This window comes from Pygocentrus nattereri, chromosome 11 (genome assembly GCF_015220715.1).
Source record: "Pygocentrus nattereri isolate fPygNat1 chromosome 11, fPygNat1.pri, whole genome shotgun sequence".
NCBI classification, from domain to species: Eukaryota; Metazoa; Chordata; class Actinopteri; order Characiformes; family Serrasalmidae; genus Pygocentrus; species Pygocentrus nattereri.
Window position 1 is genome coordinate 17,802,582 of NC_051221.1, and position 21,724 is coordinate 17,824,305.

The 21,724-nt window shown below is 40.0% G+C and overlaps 1 protein-coding gene across 7 annotated transcripts in view; it reads left to right on the forward strand.

Annotated features, from left to right (window-relative positions):
- The window catches only part of LOC108430948 (protocadherin alpha-C2-like), a 187,296-nt gene that overhangs the window by 10,373 nt on the left and 155,199 nt on the right, over positions 1-21,724 (forward strand). Inside the window, exon 1 of one of the 7 annotated variants that reach the window (XM_037542897.1) lies at positions 104-2,613. The exons of 1 other annotated variant lie outside the window; for it this stretch is intronic. In XM_037542897.1, coding sequence (XP_037398794.1) covers positions 238-2,613 — 2,376 coding nt within the window. In that variant the 5' untranslated portion in view covers positions 104-237. Of the gene's footprint in view, positions 1-103; positions 2,614-3,855; positions 6,372-7,206; positions 9,702-10,206; positions 12,685-13,534; positions 16,056-16,453; positions 18,961-21,724 lie in introns of those variants that run through there. 5 more of the 7 variants (XM_037542902.1, XM_037542898.1, XM_037542903.1 and 2 more) reach the window with 5 other exon arrangements.

The following is a 21,724-nucleotide window of genomic DNA, read 5'->3' on the forward strand; positions in this document are numbered from 1 at the left end:
AAGTGAGGTCCACGCGATGTCAGTGTTATACCAGTATATTCTTTTGAAAAAAGCCCTGCCCCTTTGGTTAGTCCTAGACGGCATTCTGTTTTGTCCCTGCATAGCGCACACAGTGAGCCGAGTATTGTTAACCTGATCGCTTCAAGTTTTTTTTTATAATCTTGTTCAAACAGAACTACGAAATAAGCGTAGCTGCATATTTCTGAAATGTTTATGCTTTAACCTGGATTGGAGAGGATGTTCTCGCGTGTGATAGGAGATGGAAGACAAAGGCGTAGATCGGAGTATTGCTGCACGGCTGTACGCTTCTTATTGCTGTTGTGCTGCGGAAAACAGGTTTACGCTCAGATAAGGTACTCTATTCCAGAGGAGGTGAAAGAAGGGTCCGTTGTGGGATATGTTGCTAAGGATTTGGGTCTTGATGTCAGTACGTTGGTGGACAGACGTTTCCGCATCGTTTCTGGATCTAAGGACGCTTTTCTCCAGGTAAATCAGAACAATGGCGCCCTGTATGTTCAGAAGAAAATCGACAGAGAAGAAATGTGTGATAGCAGCAGCTCCTGTTCAGTGAATCTTAAACTGGTCGTTGAAAATCCTCTCGAGGTCCAGTATGTCGGAGTAGATATAACGGACGTCAACGACAATTCGCCTATTTTTTCTGAATCGGATCAACATTTTGAGATAGCGGAACATACGCCTACTGGCACGCGCTTCCAGATACAGGCTGCGCGAGACGCAGACACGAGAATAAATAGCGTGAAGTCTTATAAACTAAACCAGAACGATTGTTTCGAGATCGAGACAAAGGATAGGGATGAGGAGAAAATCCCATTTTTAGTTTTGAAGAAACCACTAGACAGAGAAAGCAAAGCGGAGCATAGGCTGCTCGTGACTGCAATTGACGGTGGGAATCCACCGCGGTCAGGGACTCTTAATATCACTATAACTGTTCTTGATATAAATGATAATCGTCCATTGTTTAGCCAGGACTCTTATTCTGTGATACTACAAGAAAACGTTCCAGTTGGTACAATCGCGATAAGAATCAATGCAACTGATTTGGATGAGGGCGCAAATGGTGTTGTTGAATACACGTTTGGCAGAAACGTAAAGCGGAAAATTCATGATATTTTTAAATTGGACAGTAAGACAGGAGAGATTTCTATAAAAGGTTTACTGGATTTCGAAGACACCGAAGTTTACAAGCTAGATGTGCAGGCATCAGATAAAGGACAGCCACCACTCGCAGTGGAGTCTGTTGTTATCATAAAAATTCAAGACATAAACGACAACTCTCCTGAAATAGAGGTGACTTCACTTATCAGTGTTGTTCCTGAGGATTCTAAACCGGGGACTGTAATATCGCTCGTCAGTATTACAGATAAAGATTCGGGTATAAATGGCAAAGTATTAGCCAGCATCACGGATAACATTCCTTTCGAGTTAAAATCGTCCTTTCAAGAAAACTTGTACTCCCTGGTAACAAAGGAAAGACTGGATCGAGAGCTCGAATCACATTATGAGGTCACAATAACAGCCACAGATCTAGGAACGCCCAAATTATCAACTGTTAAAATGTTGAAGGTACAGGTATCAGATGTTAATGACAACAGTCCTGAATTCCCTCTAAGTCCTTTTGAGCTGTATTTAGCAGAAAACAACGCCCTTGGCGCTTCCATATTTTCCGTGAGCGCCACTGATAAAGACCAGAACGAAAACGCTCTGATTATGTATCAGATAATGAGAGGAGCTCTGTCTCGGGATGACATGACATCATTTCTAAATATTAATTCTGAAACAGGAGTGATTTACGCGCTGAAAAGTTTCGACTTTGAATCACTGAAAACGTTCCAGTTCCACGTGCTCGCCACTGACTCTGGAATTCCACCTCTGAGCAGCAACGTCACAGTGAACGTGTTCATTCTGGATCAGAACGACAACGTTCCAGTGATCTTATATCCAGTCAGCTCTAACGGATCTGCTGAAGGTGTGGAGGAGGTTCCCCGCAATGTGAACGCGGGACATTTGGTGACTAAAGTGAGGGCCTATGACGCAGATATAGGATACAACGGCTGGCTATTATTTTCACTGCAGGAAGTGAGCGACCACAGTCTGTTTGGTTTGGACCGCTATACAGGACAGATAAGGACCCTTCGCTCATTCACAGAAACAGACGAGGCTCAGCATAAACTGGTCATACTGGTCAAAGACAATGGCAACGTTTCACTTTCAGCAACAGCGACTGTGATTATCAAAGTTGTGGAGCCCAAAGAGGCTTTTGCAGCTTCTGATGTTAAACACGCAGTAAAAGACGAGGAGGACAGTGACGTTACATTTTATCTGATCATAACTCTGGGCTCAGTTTCTGTGCTTTTTGTCATCAGTATCATTGTGCTGATTGTAATGCAGTGCTCCAAATCTACAGACTATTCCTCCAAGTACTTACAGGATACTAATTATGATGGAACACTGTGTCACAGCATCCAGTACAGATCAGGAGATAAACGGTACATGTTAGTTGGACCCAGAATGAGTATCGGTTCTACTGTAGTCCCGGGAAGTAATGGGAATACTCTCGTCGTACCAGATCGTAGGAGGAGAACTTCTGGAGAGGTAAGATAGAAACAAGTACTACAGTTTGACTGTCATTTTTAAGTAGGTCAAACTGAAAACTGGAAAAATTGCTAATCATAACTCAAAATGGCAAACAATCTTCTTCATATCACTGCTACTACTTCTACTACTAATAATAATGACATTTAAAGCAATACTCGCCATCGTTATTTATAACGTATTATTCTGTGCATCATTTACAAAGTGCTTAACAAAGTATAGTACGTGTCTTTATGGCTTTTAAAACATTTTTAAAAATTATTTTGTTACGAGTGAATTTGTGCCATTGGCATTTGCCACACTCTGCATGTAATATATCACTCTCATAGGAACATAGAATTTTTGGCGGACTTTTATATATGATATTTTAATTATGACTGTATTACCGTTATATTTCACGTTCAGTTCATGCCGACGCGGTTGTTAAACTCCAAATGCCTCTTGAGCTTATTTACCTGTTTAGTTATTAGTTAGTAGATCTTAGATTATCGACTAATACAAATTGTTGTCCATCAGTGCAAGTATTTTACACATGATATGTTTTCTGCCAGAAACAGTGTTATCGTGGCATGTTGTAGATGTGCACGTATGCGTTCTGAGTTTGCTTAAACTAGCTTTTAGCGCAAAAAGCTCATTTAGGCAAAGAATGAGCTTGGCAACTTGTGGTGTTGTCCGTGGTTCTGAAATCTCACATTATTGTTGTTCAAGTGCATTCATAATGAAGTGTGTGAAATATTTTAAATACATGGAATAATCAGGTCAAACATTTGCATTTTTAATATAAAATAATTGATGGATGAGCTGTGAGATGTCCTTCATTCTTAAACAATTTTTTATGGACAACAAAGAGTGGATTAATAATGCCACATTGTGTGAAAATGGATCAACACACATTCCATAAATCTCTAGTAAATCTGTTGAACATTACTTTGAAGACCTCAGAATGCACTACTACTACTTCTACTACTAATACTAATATGAATAACAGCAGATAACAAGCGGTTAATTAATAGATGTATTTTTACACTGAATGAACGCACTGTAGTACACGCTATTTTATGAAGTGTGATTTGGAACAATATCAACGGCGCCGTCAGTAGTGTGTAAATGGCCACAGACCGCTCGGTGTCAGTGTTGTTCTAATGTTCTACATAGTGCAAAAAATCCTGTCCTAATATTGACATGCGCAGTCTATTCTTCTTCGTAAAGAACGGAGGGACACTGCAAGCTGAGGAAATGTGCCTCCACGGAGCCTCTCTACTGGCATTAATAAATAGAAGCTTATTGAAAACTGTAATCTGTTTGAAAATTTACCTGCCGCTTACACGTTTTGGAAGTCTCTAAAAGTTGGATTTGCATATTCGGTCGGACAGTCGGTTTAGAAGAAATCATTCATGATGGAATACCTCAGACAAAGGCGCAGATGGGAGTACTGGATGATTGCTCTACGTTTGTCTTGGCTTGTGTTTTTCTGGGGGAAGGTTTCCGCTCAGATAAGGTACTCTATTCCAGAAGAGGTGAAAGATGGATTTATCGTTGGAAATACTGCTAAGGATCTGGGTCTTGATGTCAGTACTTTGGTGGACAGACGGTTCCGTATCGTCTCAGGATCAAAGGATGATGTTTTTCGGGTAAACCAGAACAATGGCGTCTTAAATATTCATAAGAAAATCGACAGAGAGGAAATATGTGATAGCAATATCCCCTGTGTGGTTAACCTCAAACTGGTAGTAGAAAATCCATTGGAGATTCATTATGTGCGCGTAGAGATTACGGATGTAAATGACCACGCTCCTAATTTTCCCGATCAGCAACAAAGAATGCAGATTGCAGAAAGCACGCTCCCTGGAGCCCGCTTTCAGTTACAGAGTGCACGTGATCCAGATGTTGGTGTAAATTCCGTGCGCTCCTACATATTAAGTCAAAATGAGCATTTTAATTTGGAGATTAGAGATATGGGCGACGAAAAGGAGCCCTTTCTGGTGCTACAGAGAGCCCTGGACAGGGAGCGCAAAGCCGAACACGAACTAATATTGACAGCTGTAGATGGGGGGAATCCACCAAGGTCTGGAAATTTAAATATTACTGTTACTGTCCTTGATAATAACGACAATCGTCCAGTGTTCAGTCAAGAGATTTACACAGCACAAATAAAGGAAAATGTTCCAATAGGCACCACTGTGATAAAAGTAATGGCAACTGATCTTGATGAAGGTTTGAACGGCGAGGTTACATACTCTCTCGGTAGTAAATTAAACCCCAGAGTTTATGATTTATTTGTTTTAGATAATGTATCAGGTGAAATTCTAGTAAAGGGAGAAATAGACTTTGAAAATACTGACATATACAGATTAGATGTTTTGGCCTCTGATAAGGGCACACCTCCGATGACAATCGATTGTCGAGTTATTGTTAAAATTTTAGATGTGAACGATAACGCTCCAGAAATAGAAATTACCTCACTTTCAAAATTAGTCCCGGAAGATTCCAAACCTGGAACAGTAATTTCACTAATCAGTGTTTTAGATAAAGACTCTGGTGTAAACGGTAAAGTTGTATGTACTGTGACGCCCAATGTGCCTTTTGAATTAAAACCATCTGTGCAAGACAATATGTACTCATTAGTAACAAAGACACATTTAGACAGAGAAGAGACTTCCCAGTATGAAGTCACAATAACAGCAACAGACCTTGGTCAACCTCCTCTCTCTGTAGTAAAAATTCTGACCGTGCAGATGTCCGATGTGAATGATAACAGCCCACAATTTTCTCAAAATCCCCTTGATCTTTATTTAGTGGAAAATAACACTCCAGGGGCTTCAATTTTCTCTATTAGCGCATCAGACAAAGACAAAGAAGAAAATTCTGCAGTCTTATACAGCATTCTTAGAGGAGGATCCCTACAGAACGACATTACATCGTTCCTAAACATCAATTCTGAAACTGGTGTCATTCGTGCGCTTAAAAGTTTCGACTTTGAAACAGTCAAAACGTTCCAGTTCCACGTGCTCGCTACTGACTCCGGAACTCCACCGCTGAGCAGCAACGTCACAGTGAACGTGTTCATTTTAGATCAGAACGACAACGTTCCAGTGATCTTATATCCAGTCAGCTCTAACGGATCTGCTGAAGGTGTGGAGGAGGTTCCCCGCAATGTGAACGCAGGACATTTGGTGACTAAAGTGAGGGCCTATGACGCAGATATAGGATACAACGGCTGGCTATTATTTTCACTACAGGAAGTGAGCGACCACAGTCTGTTTGGTTTGGACCGGTATACAGGACAGATAAGGACCCTTCGCTCATTCACAGAAACAGACGAGGCTCAGCATAAACTGGTCATACTGGTCAAAGACAATGGCAATGTTTCACTTTCAGCAACAGCGACTGTGATTATCAAAGTTGTGGAGCCCAAAGAGGCTTTTGCAGCTTCTGATGTTAAACACGCAGTAAAAGACGAGGAGGACAGTGACGTCACATTTTATCTGATCATCACTCTGGGATCAGTTTCAGTGCTTTTTGTCATCAGTATCATTGTGCTGATTGTAATGCAGTGCTCCAAATCTACAGACTATTCCTCCAAGTACTTACAAGATACTAATTATGATGGAACACTGTGTCACAGCATCCAGTACAGATCAGGAGATAAACGCTACATGTTAGTTGGACCCAGAATGAGTATTGGTTCTACTATAGTCCCGGGCAGTAATGGGAATACTCTAGTGGTACCAGATCGCAGGAGGGGAACTTCTGGAGAGGTGAGAGAAAAACAATTATTATATTTTGGCTGCTGTTACAAAGAAAATGAGACTAAATAGTACTGCTAACCATAAGCGCAGACAGTTGATCTACTTCCTAATCGGTTTTGAATTACTCGGCTTGTTTTTGTATTACACGCAGAAGTTTCACTTTTCATGACCCTGGTTCATTTGATGCCATTATGAAATTTAGTTATTAAATTACATTGGGCCTTATATGTAGTGAAACAAATGCTCCATGTTTCTTCCAGTATTTCTATATTCACTGTATTCACAGGTTCACAAATTTGGATCAACATAAATAATACTGCATAAACACATTTATTTCCAAATATAAAAAAATGTTGATGCTTAATATTTTAGTGATGTTGGGAAAAACGTAAGTATTCGAATCAAATAAGTGCATAACGCCGCTGTCACGTCCATTGTGCTCTCCATGGTGCTGAAATAGTACAACTGTGGCTTTCCGCTGCTGCTAATGAAACTTCAAGACCATTTAGTGACTTGACTTAGACATACTTTTCTTGGTAAAAATTATTTTTTAATCACCAAAGTTTATTTTTTGAAAGATTTTCTTTCTTTCTATGATGACATTCATGAAAAAAGTAGACTTCACCTTGATTTGCTTTTTCTAGGAGTTTGGACTATTATATCTGCTCCTTTTTATAGGACTGCTCTTCTCTTATTGTTATACTGTATATACTCCATGCGGTGTCAGTGTGTAACAAGAAACGATGTTGACGTTAAGCCCTGCCCCTAGCTCGAGGTGCCTGGTTGCTCTTTTTGTTCTCAGTGACAAGAGATTGCAGTATGGTGTAAAATGGCCAACAGAATAATGCGGTTAAATACGGGTATGGGTGAAGCCGGGATATATAACATCTTGGCTTTGGTCGTCCTGCTACATTGATTTATCTATTTGAAAAGGACGGTTTCCGTGAGTACAATCTGCTGACTTTGTTGTTCATGATGGATCACGGCGAACAAAGACGCAGATGGCAATACTGCCGGATTGGTCTGCGTTTCGTTTTGCTTCTCTGCTTTGGGAAATATGTTTCGGCTCAAACAAGGTACTCTGTTCCGGAGGAGGTCAAAGAAGGGTCTGTTGTGGGTAACATTGCAAAGGATTTGGGCCTTGATGTTAGTACTTTGGTGGACAGACGCTTTCGCATCGTTTCTGGATCTAAAGACGCTCTTTTCGAGGTAAATACGAACAATGGCGAATTGTATGTTCATAAGACAATCGACAGAGAGGAGCTGTGTGCTGACAACACTCCCTGCTTTATAAATCTAAAAATTGCAGTAGAAAATCCTCTAGAAATACATTACGTCGGAGTAGAGATAACAGATGTCAACGACCATGCTCCTATTTTTCCAGAAAAACAGCAAAATTTAAAGATTGCAGAAAACACGTTAACTGGGGCTGATTTTCAGCTCGTAGCTGCTCGCGATCCTGATTCAGGAGTAAATTCGCTTCGTACATACAAACTCAATCATAATGAGCATTTTGATCTAGAGATTCGAGATGGGGGAGAAGATAATAAAATACCAGTTTTAAAACTGCAGAGAGCTCTCGACAGAGAGCGTCACGCCTCTCACAATTTAGTACTGACTGCCATCGATGGTGGAAATCCGCCCAGGTCAGGAGCTATGAATATTTCAATAACTGTGCTTGACATCAATGACAACAGACCAGTTTTCAGTAAAGATGTTTATACTGTGACAATTCCTGAAAATATTCAAAGAGGGAGTTTATTGGTCAGAGTTAATGCTACTGATGCTGATAAAGATCTAAATGGCAATGTCATTTTTTCGTTTGCCAGTAACTTAAAGAAAAAGGTTTATGAAACGTTTGAACTGGACGAAAACACAGGAGAAATTCGCGTGAAAGGCATGGTTGACTTTGAGGATGCTGAAATATACAGGGCTGATGTTACTGCTTCTGACCGAGGAGAACCCCCCATGACTACTAACTGTAGAGTAATCATAAAGGTTACTGACATAAATGACAATAAACCAGAAATTGAAGTGACTTCACTTTCTAATATAATACCTGAAGATTCAAAACCAGGAACTGTAGTATCACTCATAAGTGTAACTGATAAAGATTCAGGCGTTAACGGAAAAGTAGTATGTAGTCTCTCTGAAAATGCTCCATTTGAGTTGAAACCATCTTTTCAGGAAAATATGTATTCTTTGGTGACGAAAGGTAATTTAGATCGAGAAGCGGCTTCACATTATGATATCACGATATTTGCAGTTGACTTAGGACAGCCGCCTTTATCCTCTTTCAAAACTTTGAGCGTGGACGTCTCGGACGTCAATGACAACCCCCCAGCATTTCCGCAAAACCCTCTTGAACTTTACATATTTGAAAATAACTCGCCAGGTGGCTCTATATCGTCAGTAAGCGCACATGACAAAGATGAAAACGAGAATGCGCTGATCTCATATCAGATTTTGAGAGATGATGCATCACATGATGGCCTGGCTTCATTTCTGAATGTTAACTCAGAGACAGGTGTTATTCGTGCGCTAAAGAGTTTTGACTTTGAAGCTGCCAAAACGTTCCAGTTCCACGTGCTCGCTACTGATTCTGGAACTCCACCTCTGAGCAGCAACGTCACAGTGAACGTGTTCATTCTGGATCAGAACGACAACGTTCCAGTGATCTTATATCCAGTCAGCTCTAACGGATCTGCTGAAGGTGTGGAGGAGGTTCCCCGCAATGTGAACGCAGGACATTTGGTGACTAAAGTGAGGGCCTATGACGCAGATATAGGATACAACGGCTGGCTATTATTTTCACTGCAGGAAGTGAGCGACCACAGTCTGTTTGGTTTGGACCGCTATACAGGACAGATAAGGACCCTTCGCTCATTCACAGAAACAGACGAGGCTCAGCATAAACTGGTCATACTGGTCAAAGACAATGGCAACGTTTCACTTTCAGCAACAGCGACTGTGATTATCAAAGTTGTGGAGCCCAAAGAGGCTTTTGCAGCTTCTGACGTTAAACACGCAGTAAAAGACGAGGAGGGCAATGACGTCACATTTTATCTGATCATCACTCTGGGCTCAGTTTCAGTGCTTTTTGTCATCAGTATCATTGTGCTGATTGTAATGCAGTGCTCCAAATCTACAGACTATTCCTCCAAGTACTTACAAGATACTAATTATGATGGAACACTGTGTCACAGCATCCAGTACAGATCAGGAGATAAACGGTACATGTTAGTTGGACCCAGAATGAGCATCGGTTCTACTATAGTCCCGGGCAGTAATGGGAATACTCTAGTGGTACCAGATCGCCGGAGGAGAACTTCTGTAGAGGTAAGAGTGTTTTATTTTAAGTGATGTTTGCGTCTGTACTTCACGTTGTGGTCATACTATTTTTGATTTTTTTTTAAGTCAGGAACGCCAGATGTCTTGTTGTTACACACACACACAGACACACGACTGTTTTTTGTATATATATACAAAAATTAGAAATGAGGGATAACGAAGAACAGGAAAAAATTCCAGTCCTGGTTTAGCATAAGTCTTTAGCTAATATATACATACATATATATATATATATATATATATATATATATAGATATAGATATATATATATATATATATATATATATATATATATATATATATATATATAATATTAGGCTTCGCAGAATAATTTGGAAGGGATCTGACAAGACCAGAGGGGGTCAGTGTGGTGTTACATATGGACAAAATCATAGATAGATGCATAGTCCTGCCCACTTTGTTGCGCAAGGCTGTTTCGTTCTAAGCACAGTGGATCCCCTAACACACGGGAAATGCTATTAAATAGAAGCGCGCTCATGTCTGTCTTATCAAAAATGTGTTAGAAAGAATTGAGCTTTATGTTTTGTATTTAAATGGATTTACTCTATTGCTGGAAACAAGAACTACTTTGAAGAAACGATTCACAATGGACAGAGGCGAACAAAGGCGCAGATGGCAGTACTGGTGGATTGCTCTACGTTTCTCTTTGCTGTTTTGCGTCGCGGAGCAGGTTTTGGCTCAGATAAGATACTCTGTTCCGGAGGAGGTGAAAGAGGGATCCGTAGTGGGCAACATTGCTAAGGATTTGGGTCTTGATATCAATACTTTGTTGGACAGACGGTTCCGTATGGTATCTGGATCTACTGATGCTTTATTTCAGGTAAACCAGAATAATGGCGTGCTGTCTGTTCTTAAGAAAATCGACAGAGAGGCGACATGTGAAGGCAGCGCTCTATGCGCTATAAATTTAAAAATTGCTGTGGAAAATCCACTTGAAATTCATTATGTCGTTGTAGAAATTGTTGATGTTAATGATCATAGTCCCCGCTTCCCTGAAAAAGAACAGCATTTCGAAATTGCTGAAAACACTCTTGCTGGGGCTCGCTTCGAGCTCCAAAGTGCGCGTGATCCAGATGTGGGAAGTAATTCGATTCGCCTCTACAAACTAGCAAAAAATAATTATTTCGAATTAGAAATGAGGGATAACGAAGAAGAGGAAAAAATTCCAGTCCTGGTTTTGCATAAGTCTTTAGATAGAGAGCAAAACGCAAAGCATAGTTTACTTTTGACTGCAGTAGATGGAGGAAGCCCTCCCAAATCTGGTACATTAAACATTACTGTCACCGTTCTCGACATTAATGATAATCGTCCTGTATGTAGTAGAGATGTGTATTATGTGACGCTGGGAGAAAATACCCCCGTGGGCACTTCTGTTGTCCGAATCAATGCCACGGATTCAGATGAGGGCTTAAATGGGGATGTAGTGTACACGCTTGGCAAAACTATTCGCCGCAAAGTGCATGACACATTTAACCTGGACAGCATCACCGGTGAAATACAAATTAAAGAGCCTGTGGACTTTGAGGAAAATGAAGTATATAGGTTAAACATACAGGCCTCTGACAAAGGCCAGCCTCCAATGACAACTGATTGCAGAGTGATTATAAAGATTACAGATGAGAATGATAATTATCCAGACATAGACGTGACATCACTTTTTAATGTTGTTCCTGAGGATTCCAAACCAGGTACTGTGATTTCTTTAATTAGTGTCACAGACAAAGACACGGGGGTTAATGGGAAGGTTATTTGTAGTATCTCTGATGGTGTACCATTTGAGCTGAAACCATCTGTTCAGGATAACATGTACTCTTTAGTTACTAAAGAGCGTTTGGACAGAGAACTTGTCCAAAATTATCAAATCGAGATTAAAGCCACTGATTTAGGTCAGCCTCCACTATCCACATTTAAAATCTTAAACGTGCAGGTGTCTGACGTTAATGATAACAGCCCGCAATTTAAACAAAATCCCCATGAACTTTACTTAATGGAAAATAACGTTGTCGGGGCTTCTGTATTTTCGGTGAGCGCTTCTGACAGAGACCTAAACGAAAATGCTGCGATTTCCTATCAGATTATAAGAAGTGATAGCACAAACAATGATATGGGAACGTTTTTAAATGTCAACTCCGAAACAGGCGTAATAAGCGCACTAAGGAGCTTTGACTTTGAAACAGTCAAAACGTTCCACTTCCACGTGCTCGCTACTGATTCTGGAACTCCACCTCTGAGCAGCAACGTCACAGTGAACGTGTTCATTCTGGATCAGAACGACAACGTTCCAGTGATCTTATATCCAGTCAGCTCTAACGGATCTGCTGAAGGTGTGGAGGAGGTTCCCCGCAATGTGAACGCAGGACATTTGGTGACTAAAGTGAGGGCCTATGACGCAGATATAGGATACAACGGCTGGCTATTATTTTCGCTGCAGGAAGTGAGCGACCACAGTCTGTTTGGTTTGGACCGCTATACAGGACAGTTAAGGACCCTTCGCTCATTCACAGAAACAGACGAGGCTCAGCATAAACTGGTCATACTGGTCAAAGACAATGGCAACGTTTCACTTTCAGCAACAGCGACTGTGATGATCAGAGTTGTGGAGCCCAAAGAGGCTTTTGCAGCTTCTGATGTTAAACACGCAGTAAAAGACGAGGAGGACAATGACGTCACATTTTATCTGATCATCACTCTGGGCTCAGTTTCAGTGCTGTTTGTCATCAGTATCATTGTGCTGATTGTAATGCAGTGCTCCAAATCTACAGACTATTCCTCCAAGTACTTACAAGATACTAATTATGATGGAACACTGTGTCACAGCATCCAGTACAGATCAGGAGATAAACGGTACATGTTAGTTGGACCAAGAATGAGTATCGGTTCTACTATAGTGCCAGGAAGTAATGGGAATACTCTAGTGGTACCAGATCGCAGGAGGAGAACTTCTGGAGAGGTAAGCTTTAAATTACATCACATTAGTTATACAGGTTTTTATTAGCATATACATGTGTTTTTAATAAATTATTCTGCATTATTGTTTTTATTTTATTTATTTATTTATTTTTTTTACTGAAATGTCGCACGCTTTCAACATTAAAACAATTGTCTACATTTAGATAAATGCAGTAATCATACGTATGATAAAATGTAATATATTCCTATATTTTAATGTAATTATGTTGCAGTATAATTGATGAAATTCTGTTCACAATAAGCGAGCTAATTTACGTGCAGCACTTTTTCAGTGCATTTTAACTTGCGGGGAGAAACAGGATTATTGCATATATTAGATAAGTCCAGTTTTCTACAGAAAAGTTTAATCCTAGACTACGTATGTCTCAGCATTGTGTTAGACGTGTGAACACACAATCTCTGTCCATGGTGCTGACACCTGGCATTTTCCTGACTAAACAAGATGCAAATTATGATGAAACATTGTGACAGCATCCAGCACAGGTCAGGTGATAAACGATACATTTCAGTAGGACCTAGAATACTATAGTTGAGCTACATTTTATTGCTAAGATTTTCCCAGTATGCCCATGATAAATTTACTTTTCCTTCGATGAGTTGAAATTTCGTCTGCATATCAAGAGAATGTGAAATTGTTAGCTCATGCTCTGTACAGACTGTAATTCTGAGAATGTATAATACACTACTGTTATTTTAGTGGTGTTAAAACAACCGGAGTCCGCTCGGTGTCAGTGTTGGTCTAAGTTTTCACTGTCCGTGGTAAAGCTTGGCTTAGTCGTGACATGCGCAGCGCTGTTTTGTTTCTGACAAGTGCTGGGTTAGTAAGAGCTGAGGATATGTAACACACTATAGACTGTAAGCGTTACTATACGTAAGGCATTTTTTCACTTTGAAGTGTTTGTTGTGGCTCCTTCTTATGCATCAATACTGTAGCCGTTGACAGTCGACAGGCTTCATCGCTTTTTCAGTCGGTTTTTGATAGTCGTTACAATGGGAGACGGAGGACAAAGGAGCAGATGGAAGTACTGTTGGATTTCTCTGCATTTCTCTTCGCTGATTTTCTTCAGCGAGCAGGTTTTTGCTCAGATAAGGTACTCTATTCCAGAGGAGGTGAAAGAAGGGTCCATTGTCGGGAATATTGCTAAGGATTTAGGTTTTGATGTCAGTTCTTTGGTGGACAGGCGATTCCGTATCGTTTCAGGGGCTAAAGACGCCTTATTACAGGTAAATCAGAACAATGGCGTTTTGTATGTTCATAAGAAAATCGACAGGGAGGAACTGTGTAATGGAATTACTGTCTGCTTAATTAATCTCAAAATTGCGGTGGAAAATCCACTTGAGCTACATTACACTACAGTAGAAATTACAGATATAAATGATCATTCGCCAGTCTTCCCGGACAAACAGCAAAATTTCGAAATAGGCGAACAAATGACATTAGGAACTCGATTCCAGGTCCAAGCAGCACGTGACCCTGATGTAGGCATCAATTCTGTGCGATCTTACAGATTAAGCCGCAATGAAAACTTTGAAATAGATGTTAGAGACAGCGACGAAGACAAAATTCCATTTTTAGTTTTGAGAAAATCCCTTGACAGAGAACATAATAATAAGCATGATTTAGTATTAACGGCTATCGATGGAGGTAACCCACCAAGATCAAGTACTTTGAATATTACTGTGAACGTGCTTGATTCTAACGATAATCGTCCTGCGTTTAGCCAAGATACCTATTTAGTGACTATACAGGAAAATGTCCTAAAGGGAACTGTTGTGATTAAATTAAATGCGTCAGATTTGGATGAAGGAACGAATGGAGACATTGAGTATTCCTTTGTTAGAAATCTCAAGCGTAAAGTATATGATTTATTTCATTTGGACCATATGAGCGGTGAGATAAGAGTTAAAGGAGAGGTTGATTTTGAGGACACAGAAGTTTATAAATTAGATGTACAAGCCGCAGACAGAGGCCAGCCCCCCTTAACCGTCGAATGCAGAGTCATTATTAAGGTACTAGACGTCAATGACAATAAGCCCGAGATCGAGGTCACATCCTTATCAAAGTTTGTTCCAGAGGACACCAAACCTGGGACAGTAATTTCTTTAATAAGTGTCACAGATAAAGACTCTGGGCTTAATGGAAAGGTTTTGTGTAAATTGTCAGACAACGTGCCTTTTGAATTGAAACCATCAATACAAGAAAATATGTATTCTTTGGTTACAAAACTTAATTTGGACAGAGAGAAGAGAGAAACATTCGAAATCACAATAACAGCCACTGATTTAGGTGAACTTCCTTTATCAGCGTTCAAAACTTTAAGTGTGCAAATATCAGACATTAACGACAACTATCCAGAATTTCCACAACAGTCTATGGAACTGTACATGATGGAAAACAATACCCCTGGTACGTCAATATTTTCAATAAGCGCATCTGATAAAGACTTGAACGAAAATTCCGCGTTAGCTTATCAAATTATAAGAATTGACGATGTGCAAAGGGACATGGCTTCATTTCTTAACATTAATTCTGAAACAGGCGTCATTTATGCATTAAAAAGTTTCGACTTCGAAGTAGTCAAAACTTTCCAGTTCCGCGTGCTCGCTACTGATTCTGGAACTCCACCGCTGAGCAGCAACGTCACAGTAAACGTGTTCATTCTGGATCAGAACGACAACGTTCCAGTGATCTTATATCCAGTCAGCTCTAACGGATCTGCTGAAGGTGTGGAGGAGGTTCCCCGCAATGTGAACGCAGGACATTTGGTGACTAAAGTGAGGGCCTATGACGCAGATATAGGATACAACGGCTGGCTATTATTTTCACTGCAGGAAGTGAGCGACCACAGTCTGTTTGGTTTGGACCGCTATACAGGACAGATAAGGACCCTTCGCTCATTCACAGAAACAGACGAGGCTCAGCATAAACTGGTCATACTGGTCAAAGACAATGGCAACGTTTCACTTTCAGCAACAGCGACTGTGATTATCAAAGTTGTGGAGCCCAAAGAGGCTTTTGCAGCTTCTGATGTTAAACACGCAGAAAAAGATGAGGAGGATCGTGACGTTACATTTTATCTGATCATCACTCTGGGCTCAGTTTCAGTGCTTTTTGTCATCAGTATCATTGTGCTGATTGTAATGCAGTGCTCCAAATCTACAGACTATTCCTCCAAGTACTTACAGGATACTAATTATGATGGAACATTGTGTCACAGCATCCAGTACAGATCAGGAGATAAACGGTACATGTTAGTTGGACCCAGAATGAGTATCGGTTCTACTATAGTCCCAGGAAGTAATGGCAATACTCTAGTGGTACCAGATCGCAGGAAGAGAACTTCTGGAGAGGTAGGAGCTTAAGTGTGTGATCATGTTTTTAAACATAACTTTCTGTATGTTGAGCCTCCAATTAATTATTGCTTTTTAAGCTGACATATTTTCACATGCTTTAGTTCATGATTCTGTCTCATTTTCCCCGCCCAGCTGCACAATTTTATGTTTTGTGCTGATGTAATGTACTTTGATATTTCTCTATTTTTGTGAATTTAATGTGTTTCACGGTTTTATCAAGCTACGTTTCTAGAGTTGCATCCAAGTAAAGATTAAGTTGAGAAGAGTTTCTTTTTGGTCCAGGTGATGTCACTGTTGCTCTAATATAGCTATGGTGTTTAATCTATTCACATTGGTCTACGTCGCGCATGTCTGTTTTTCTCTGAATAGAATCTTCGAATAGAGGGAGACAATAAACACGTAAGACACATCGATGTATTACAACGACAGCTGTAGTTATATAATGGTAACATGCATAATATAAAATGGGTGGATACGTTTGATAAATGAGGACAATTACGACATATTGCAAGTAATTCTGGATTTAACTGCATCGCTCACGATGACTGCCGGGGGACAAAGGAGCAAACCTGACTACTGTTGGATCATTCTATGTTTCTTCTTGCTTCATCGTTTAGAAGAGCAGGTTTCGGCTCAGATAAGGTATTCTATTCCAGAGGAGCGGAAAGAAGGGCACATTGTTGGGAACATTGCGAAGGATTTGGGTCTTGATATCAGTACTCTAGTGGATAGACGGTTTCGTATTGTTTCTGGATCTAAGGATGCGCTTTTCCAGGTAAATGCGAACAGCGGCGTTTTGTATGTGCACAAGAGGATAGACAGAGAGGAAATATGCGATGGGAATACTGTTTGCATTTTGAATCTTAAAATAGCAGTTGAAGATCCTCTAGAGATCCACTATGTAGGGATAGAGATCACAGACATAAACGATCACTCACCTAGCTTTCCCGAGAAAGAGAAATTACTGGAAATAGCAGAAAATAGGCTTACAGGAGCTCGTTTTCAACTGCAGGCTGCGCGTGATCCTGATATAGGTATCAATTCGATCCGACTATATAAGATAAGTCAAAACGAGCATTTTGAATTACAAGTCAGAGACAGGGGAGAAGAGCAAATCCCTTACCTCGTTTTACACAAACATTTGGACCGAGAGAAAAAGAGGGAGCACAAGATAATTCTCACTGCAACTGATGGTGGGACTCCACCAAAATCGGGGACTCTTAATGTTACTGTAATAGTTCTTGACTCAAATGATAACCCGCCCGTGTTTAGTCAAGATGTTTATTCTGTAACACTGCCAGAAAACACGGAACCTGGCGTCCTTATACTGAAAGTGTCTTCAACGGATTTAGATGAGGGTCCTAATGGCGATATAGTTTACTCCTTTGGCAGCGAAGTAAGCGCGAGAAATCGCGATATATTTATTCTGGACAATAAAACGGGGGAAATTCGAGTTAAAGGCTCTCTTGACTTCGAGGACACAGATGTTTATAAACTGGATGTGCAAGCAATTGATAAAGGCCAGCCACCTTTAAATGGTGAAAGTGGGGTCATTATAAAAATATCAGATGTTAACGACAATACTCCGGAAATAGAGATAACGTCGCTTTCTAACCAGATGTCCGAAGATTCACAAACCGGGACCGTAATTTCTTTGATAAGTGTTACAGATAAAGATTCTGGTGTAAATGGAAAAGTAATCTGTCACCTTAGTGACGACATACCGTTTGAATTAAAACCATCTTTGCAGGACAACATGTTTTCTTTAGTCACTAAAGGCCACTTAGATAGAGAGCTTGTTTCTCAATACGACATTATAATTACGGCATCTGATTTAGGCCAGCCTTCTTTGTCCTCTTTCAAAACTTTGAAAGTACAGGTGTCAGATGTGAATGACAATAGGCCACAGTTTTCAGACAACTCATTTGCCTTATACCTTTTTGAAAACAATGCCCCTGGAACATCCATATTTTCTGTCCAGGCATTTGACCAAGATATAAATGAAAATGCTGCGATCTCCTACCACATTCTCAGAGGGGGTGGGACACTGAATGACATGACGTCATTTCTAAACATTAATTCTGAAACAGGTGTTATTCATGCGCTCAGAAGTTTTGACTTTGAATCACAGAAAACATTCCAGTTCCACGTGCTCGCTACTGACTCTGGAATTCCACCTCTGAGCAGCAACGTCACAGTGAACGTGTTCATTCTGGATCAGAACGACAACGTTCCAGTGATCTTATATCCAGTCAGCTCTAACGGATCTGCTGAAGGTGTGGAGGAGGTTCCCCGCAATGTGAACGCAGGACATTTGGTGACTAAAGTGAGAGCCTATGACGCAGATATAGGATACAACGGCTGGCTATTATTTTCACTGCAGGAAGTGAGCGACCACAGTCTGTTTGGTTTGGACCGCTATACAGGACAGATAAGGACCCTTCGCTCATTCACAGAAACAGACGAGGCTCAGCATAAACTGGTCATACTGGTCAAAGACAATGGCAACGTTTCACTTTCAGCAACAGCGACCGTGATTATCAAAGTTGTGGAGCCCAAAGAGGCTTTTGCAGCTTCTGATGTTAAACACGCAGTAAAAGACGAGGAGAACAGTGACGTCACATTTTATCTGATCATCACTCTGGGCTCAGTTTCAGTGCTTTTTGTCATCAGTATCATTGTGCTGATTGTAATGCAGTGCTCCAAATCTACAGACTATTCCTCCAAGTACTTACAAGATACTAATTATGATGGAACACTGTGTCACAGCATCCAGTACAGATCAGGAGATAAACGGTACATGTTAGTTGGACCCAGAATGAGTATCGGTTCTACTATAGTCCCGGGCAGTAATGGGAATACTCTAGTGGTACCAGATCGCCGGAGGAGAACGTCTGGAGAGGTAGGATTGGCTTTAAACTGTTTTTGTTTCATTACAAAACACTCTTCCAAAAGGCTCGAGCAGGTTAACTTTGAGGTTGCGGATAGTTCTAGTTGTGTTCATCGCTGTCCAAGGTGCCTAAACTCATACTTCTTTTTTGTTCCTTTTCGCACTATGCGTTTTTTTGGCCTTTTTCTTTGTTAGCTGTACTCAGTGATTATGTATCATTGCCATTTTACAAACTGTAACATTCTTTCATATACTATAGTCGACTTTAAGTTGAAAGTACTCAATCATACGTTCTTTTCTTCACTGTAAAAATGAGGCATTAAAATTACTTTAAAAAAGTAAGGCAATAGTTTGCATGGATCTTTCTGAGTTGAATGAACTTTCTGTTCTATTAAGTAAATCCAACCTATCTAAGCCACTTAAAATATACTTACATAAATTATCACAGTATAACTAAAATTACTATTTTGACTCAACTTAACCCCCCCCCCACCAATCAACACAAAATATTTAAGTTAAAAATGTATATATTTCTAGGATATGATCTATAAACCATAAAAATACAGTAACCTGTTAATACTATACAATTAAAGTTGCGCTATATGAGATAAATTAGTATAATGTTGATTGAGAACTTGAGACATAAGCCAGACCTTCTTTTTGAGCCTGTAAATAAGATGCTTTTCCCCTCCTGACTCAATAACACCAGTCATTTGGTTTAACAACAAAAAAAGTCTTACATAGTGCAGTTTTAATGTTTGTGTATTGCTAATTCATGTGAACCATTTTTCAGTGTCAGCGAACACAGTGACAGAACAAGCTGAGAAATTTAATAGGGATGCATAAATGTGGGAATTTTACAAGATCAAAACTGTCTGACGGTGATTTTTTTTTAAGAATTATTTGACCAACATGATTCCAATACCATTGTGCGTCCCTAACATTTACAGATCTTCTCCAACATGATTACACACCTACTCAGTGATGCAAAAGTGTCGCTTCAGGGTTACCATGCGTTTTCCTTGCACCCTGTATGAAACCAAAGGGTAAACATCAACAAGTACCTTTTTCTCAACAAGTAGTACTTTTCCTGTGTCCTCCAAATGAAATGACCGCAGGTGTTACCAAGCATTTTGAGTTTTCACTATGAAACTGACAGCCTCCTGAAGAATTACCACCTGTATAATCTCAATAAAATCGGATAGTCCTGCTGTGGAACCATAAACCAAAATCATTCCAACTGCATATTTGGTTCCGTGAGAATATACACAATTTGACAACTGTGCACAGGTTTGGCTTGGATGTTTCAGAAGTATGGCTTCCTTGATGTCTTCATGTAATGCATCCAGTGGCACAGAAGATATTTTAGAAACACACAAGGCTGGTTTTAGCATACTTGCATTGTAGAAGTGATAGGAGATCATCATTTGGTGTTTTGTTGAGAGGGACAACAATACATTTTTAAAATTGCACAGATGCCTTGTAACTTGTTTGAAGAAGCTATGCTTTGCTTCAAATCGTATTGTCCACAAGGCAACTAGGGGACCAAAGGCTTTCATCAAAAATGGGTAGTGTGCAAGGAAGTGGTGCTTCGGAATCAGTTGTTTCTGAGAAAAGACTTCAATAAACCTATGACGGTGTTCCGATATTTTGGAATCCAAGTACCAGATAGATTCCTCAATATGGACTGGAGACACGACAACCTCCACAATGTCTTTTAAGTCCATGATCAGCAGCCAACCTGCCTCACTGTGAGGTATCCTGGATCTGATGATAAATGGCAGAAGTCTTAAAAGTGCCCAATTCTCATGTGCATTTCCACCTATATTCTTACGGGCCGTAAAATTAAGTGGAACTGAATGTGGGCTGTTTACTCTGTCAGTCCATTTGTATGGAAAACGTTTGATTGAATCATTCAGTTCAGCCAAAGATATGTACTTCTTTTTGACCCAAAGATCAAAGCACAATGCCAATTTGTATGGCACAATACCTTCAAAAAAATTGTGTGTGATATCCGGTGGGTATCCAGAAACAAAGTGGAAATTCTGCAGTTTAGCAGTCAATGCACACTGATTTTTGACACCATGAGAATGTACCAGAGAAGGATTTTCTTGTAGAATTTCTGAGGAGGATATCCTGAGCATGAGTCTCCTTTGTCCTAGGAGTGAATGTACCAGATCTCACTTCATTTAACTTGAATTCAGAACATTGCCCAAAACAAAACCTGCAAATATATGAGCCTGAAAAACTCTCAACAAGGCCACTTATTGAATGAGCACCAATATTATCGGCTGCCACACACTGTACTGTGCCTTTAATGTTTTTGCCCAAACTGGCAATAAAAACTCCCTCTTGTTCTAAAATTGCAAGGTCATTAAGTAGAGGTTCAAGAACCTTCTCATAACCGAATTTCTTCACATCAGCAGCCTTACTTAGCACAGCAAGATAGATAGATGTTAAGGAAGACTTTAATTCTGGAGGGAGATTTGCCAAAACAAAGTAAACAGCTGTTATTTTGTGTTTTTTTTTTTTTTTTTTTTGATGTCCTGAGTGGATTACACACTTCAAAATCATCCACATAAAGAATCAGCAAGATTTTTAAATCATTGTCAGAATAGAAGGAATTTTCCCTGTAATGTTGTCCATCATTATAGGTCTTATATATGTTACTTCTCTCACCCGGCGAATGATGTATCTTTTGAAAATGCCATTTCCACAATATCTCTATTGCAAAAAACTTGCTGCAAGGACTGTAGAACTGGAATGTACTGAAAGC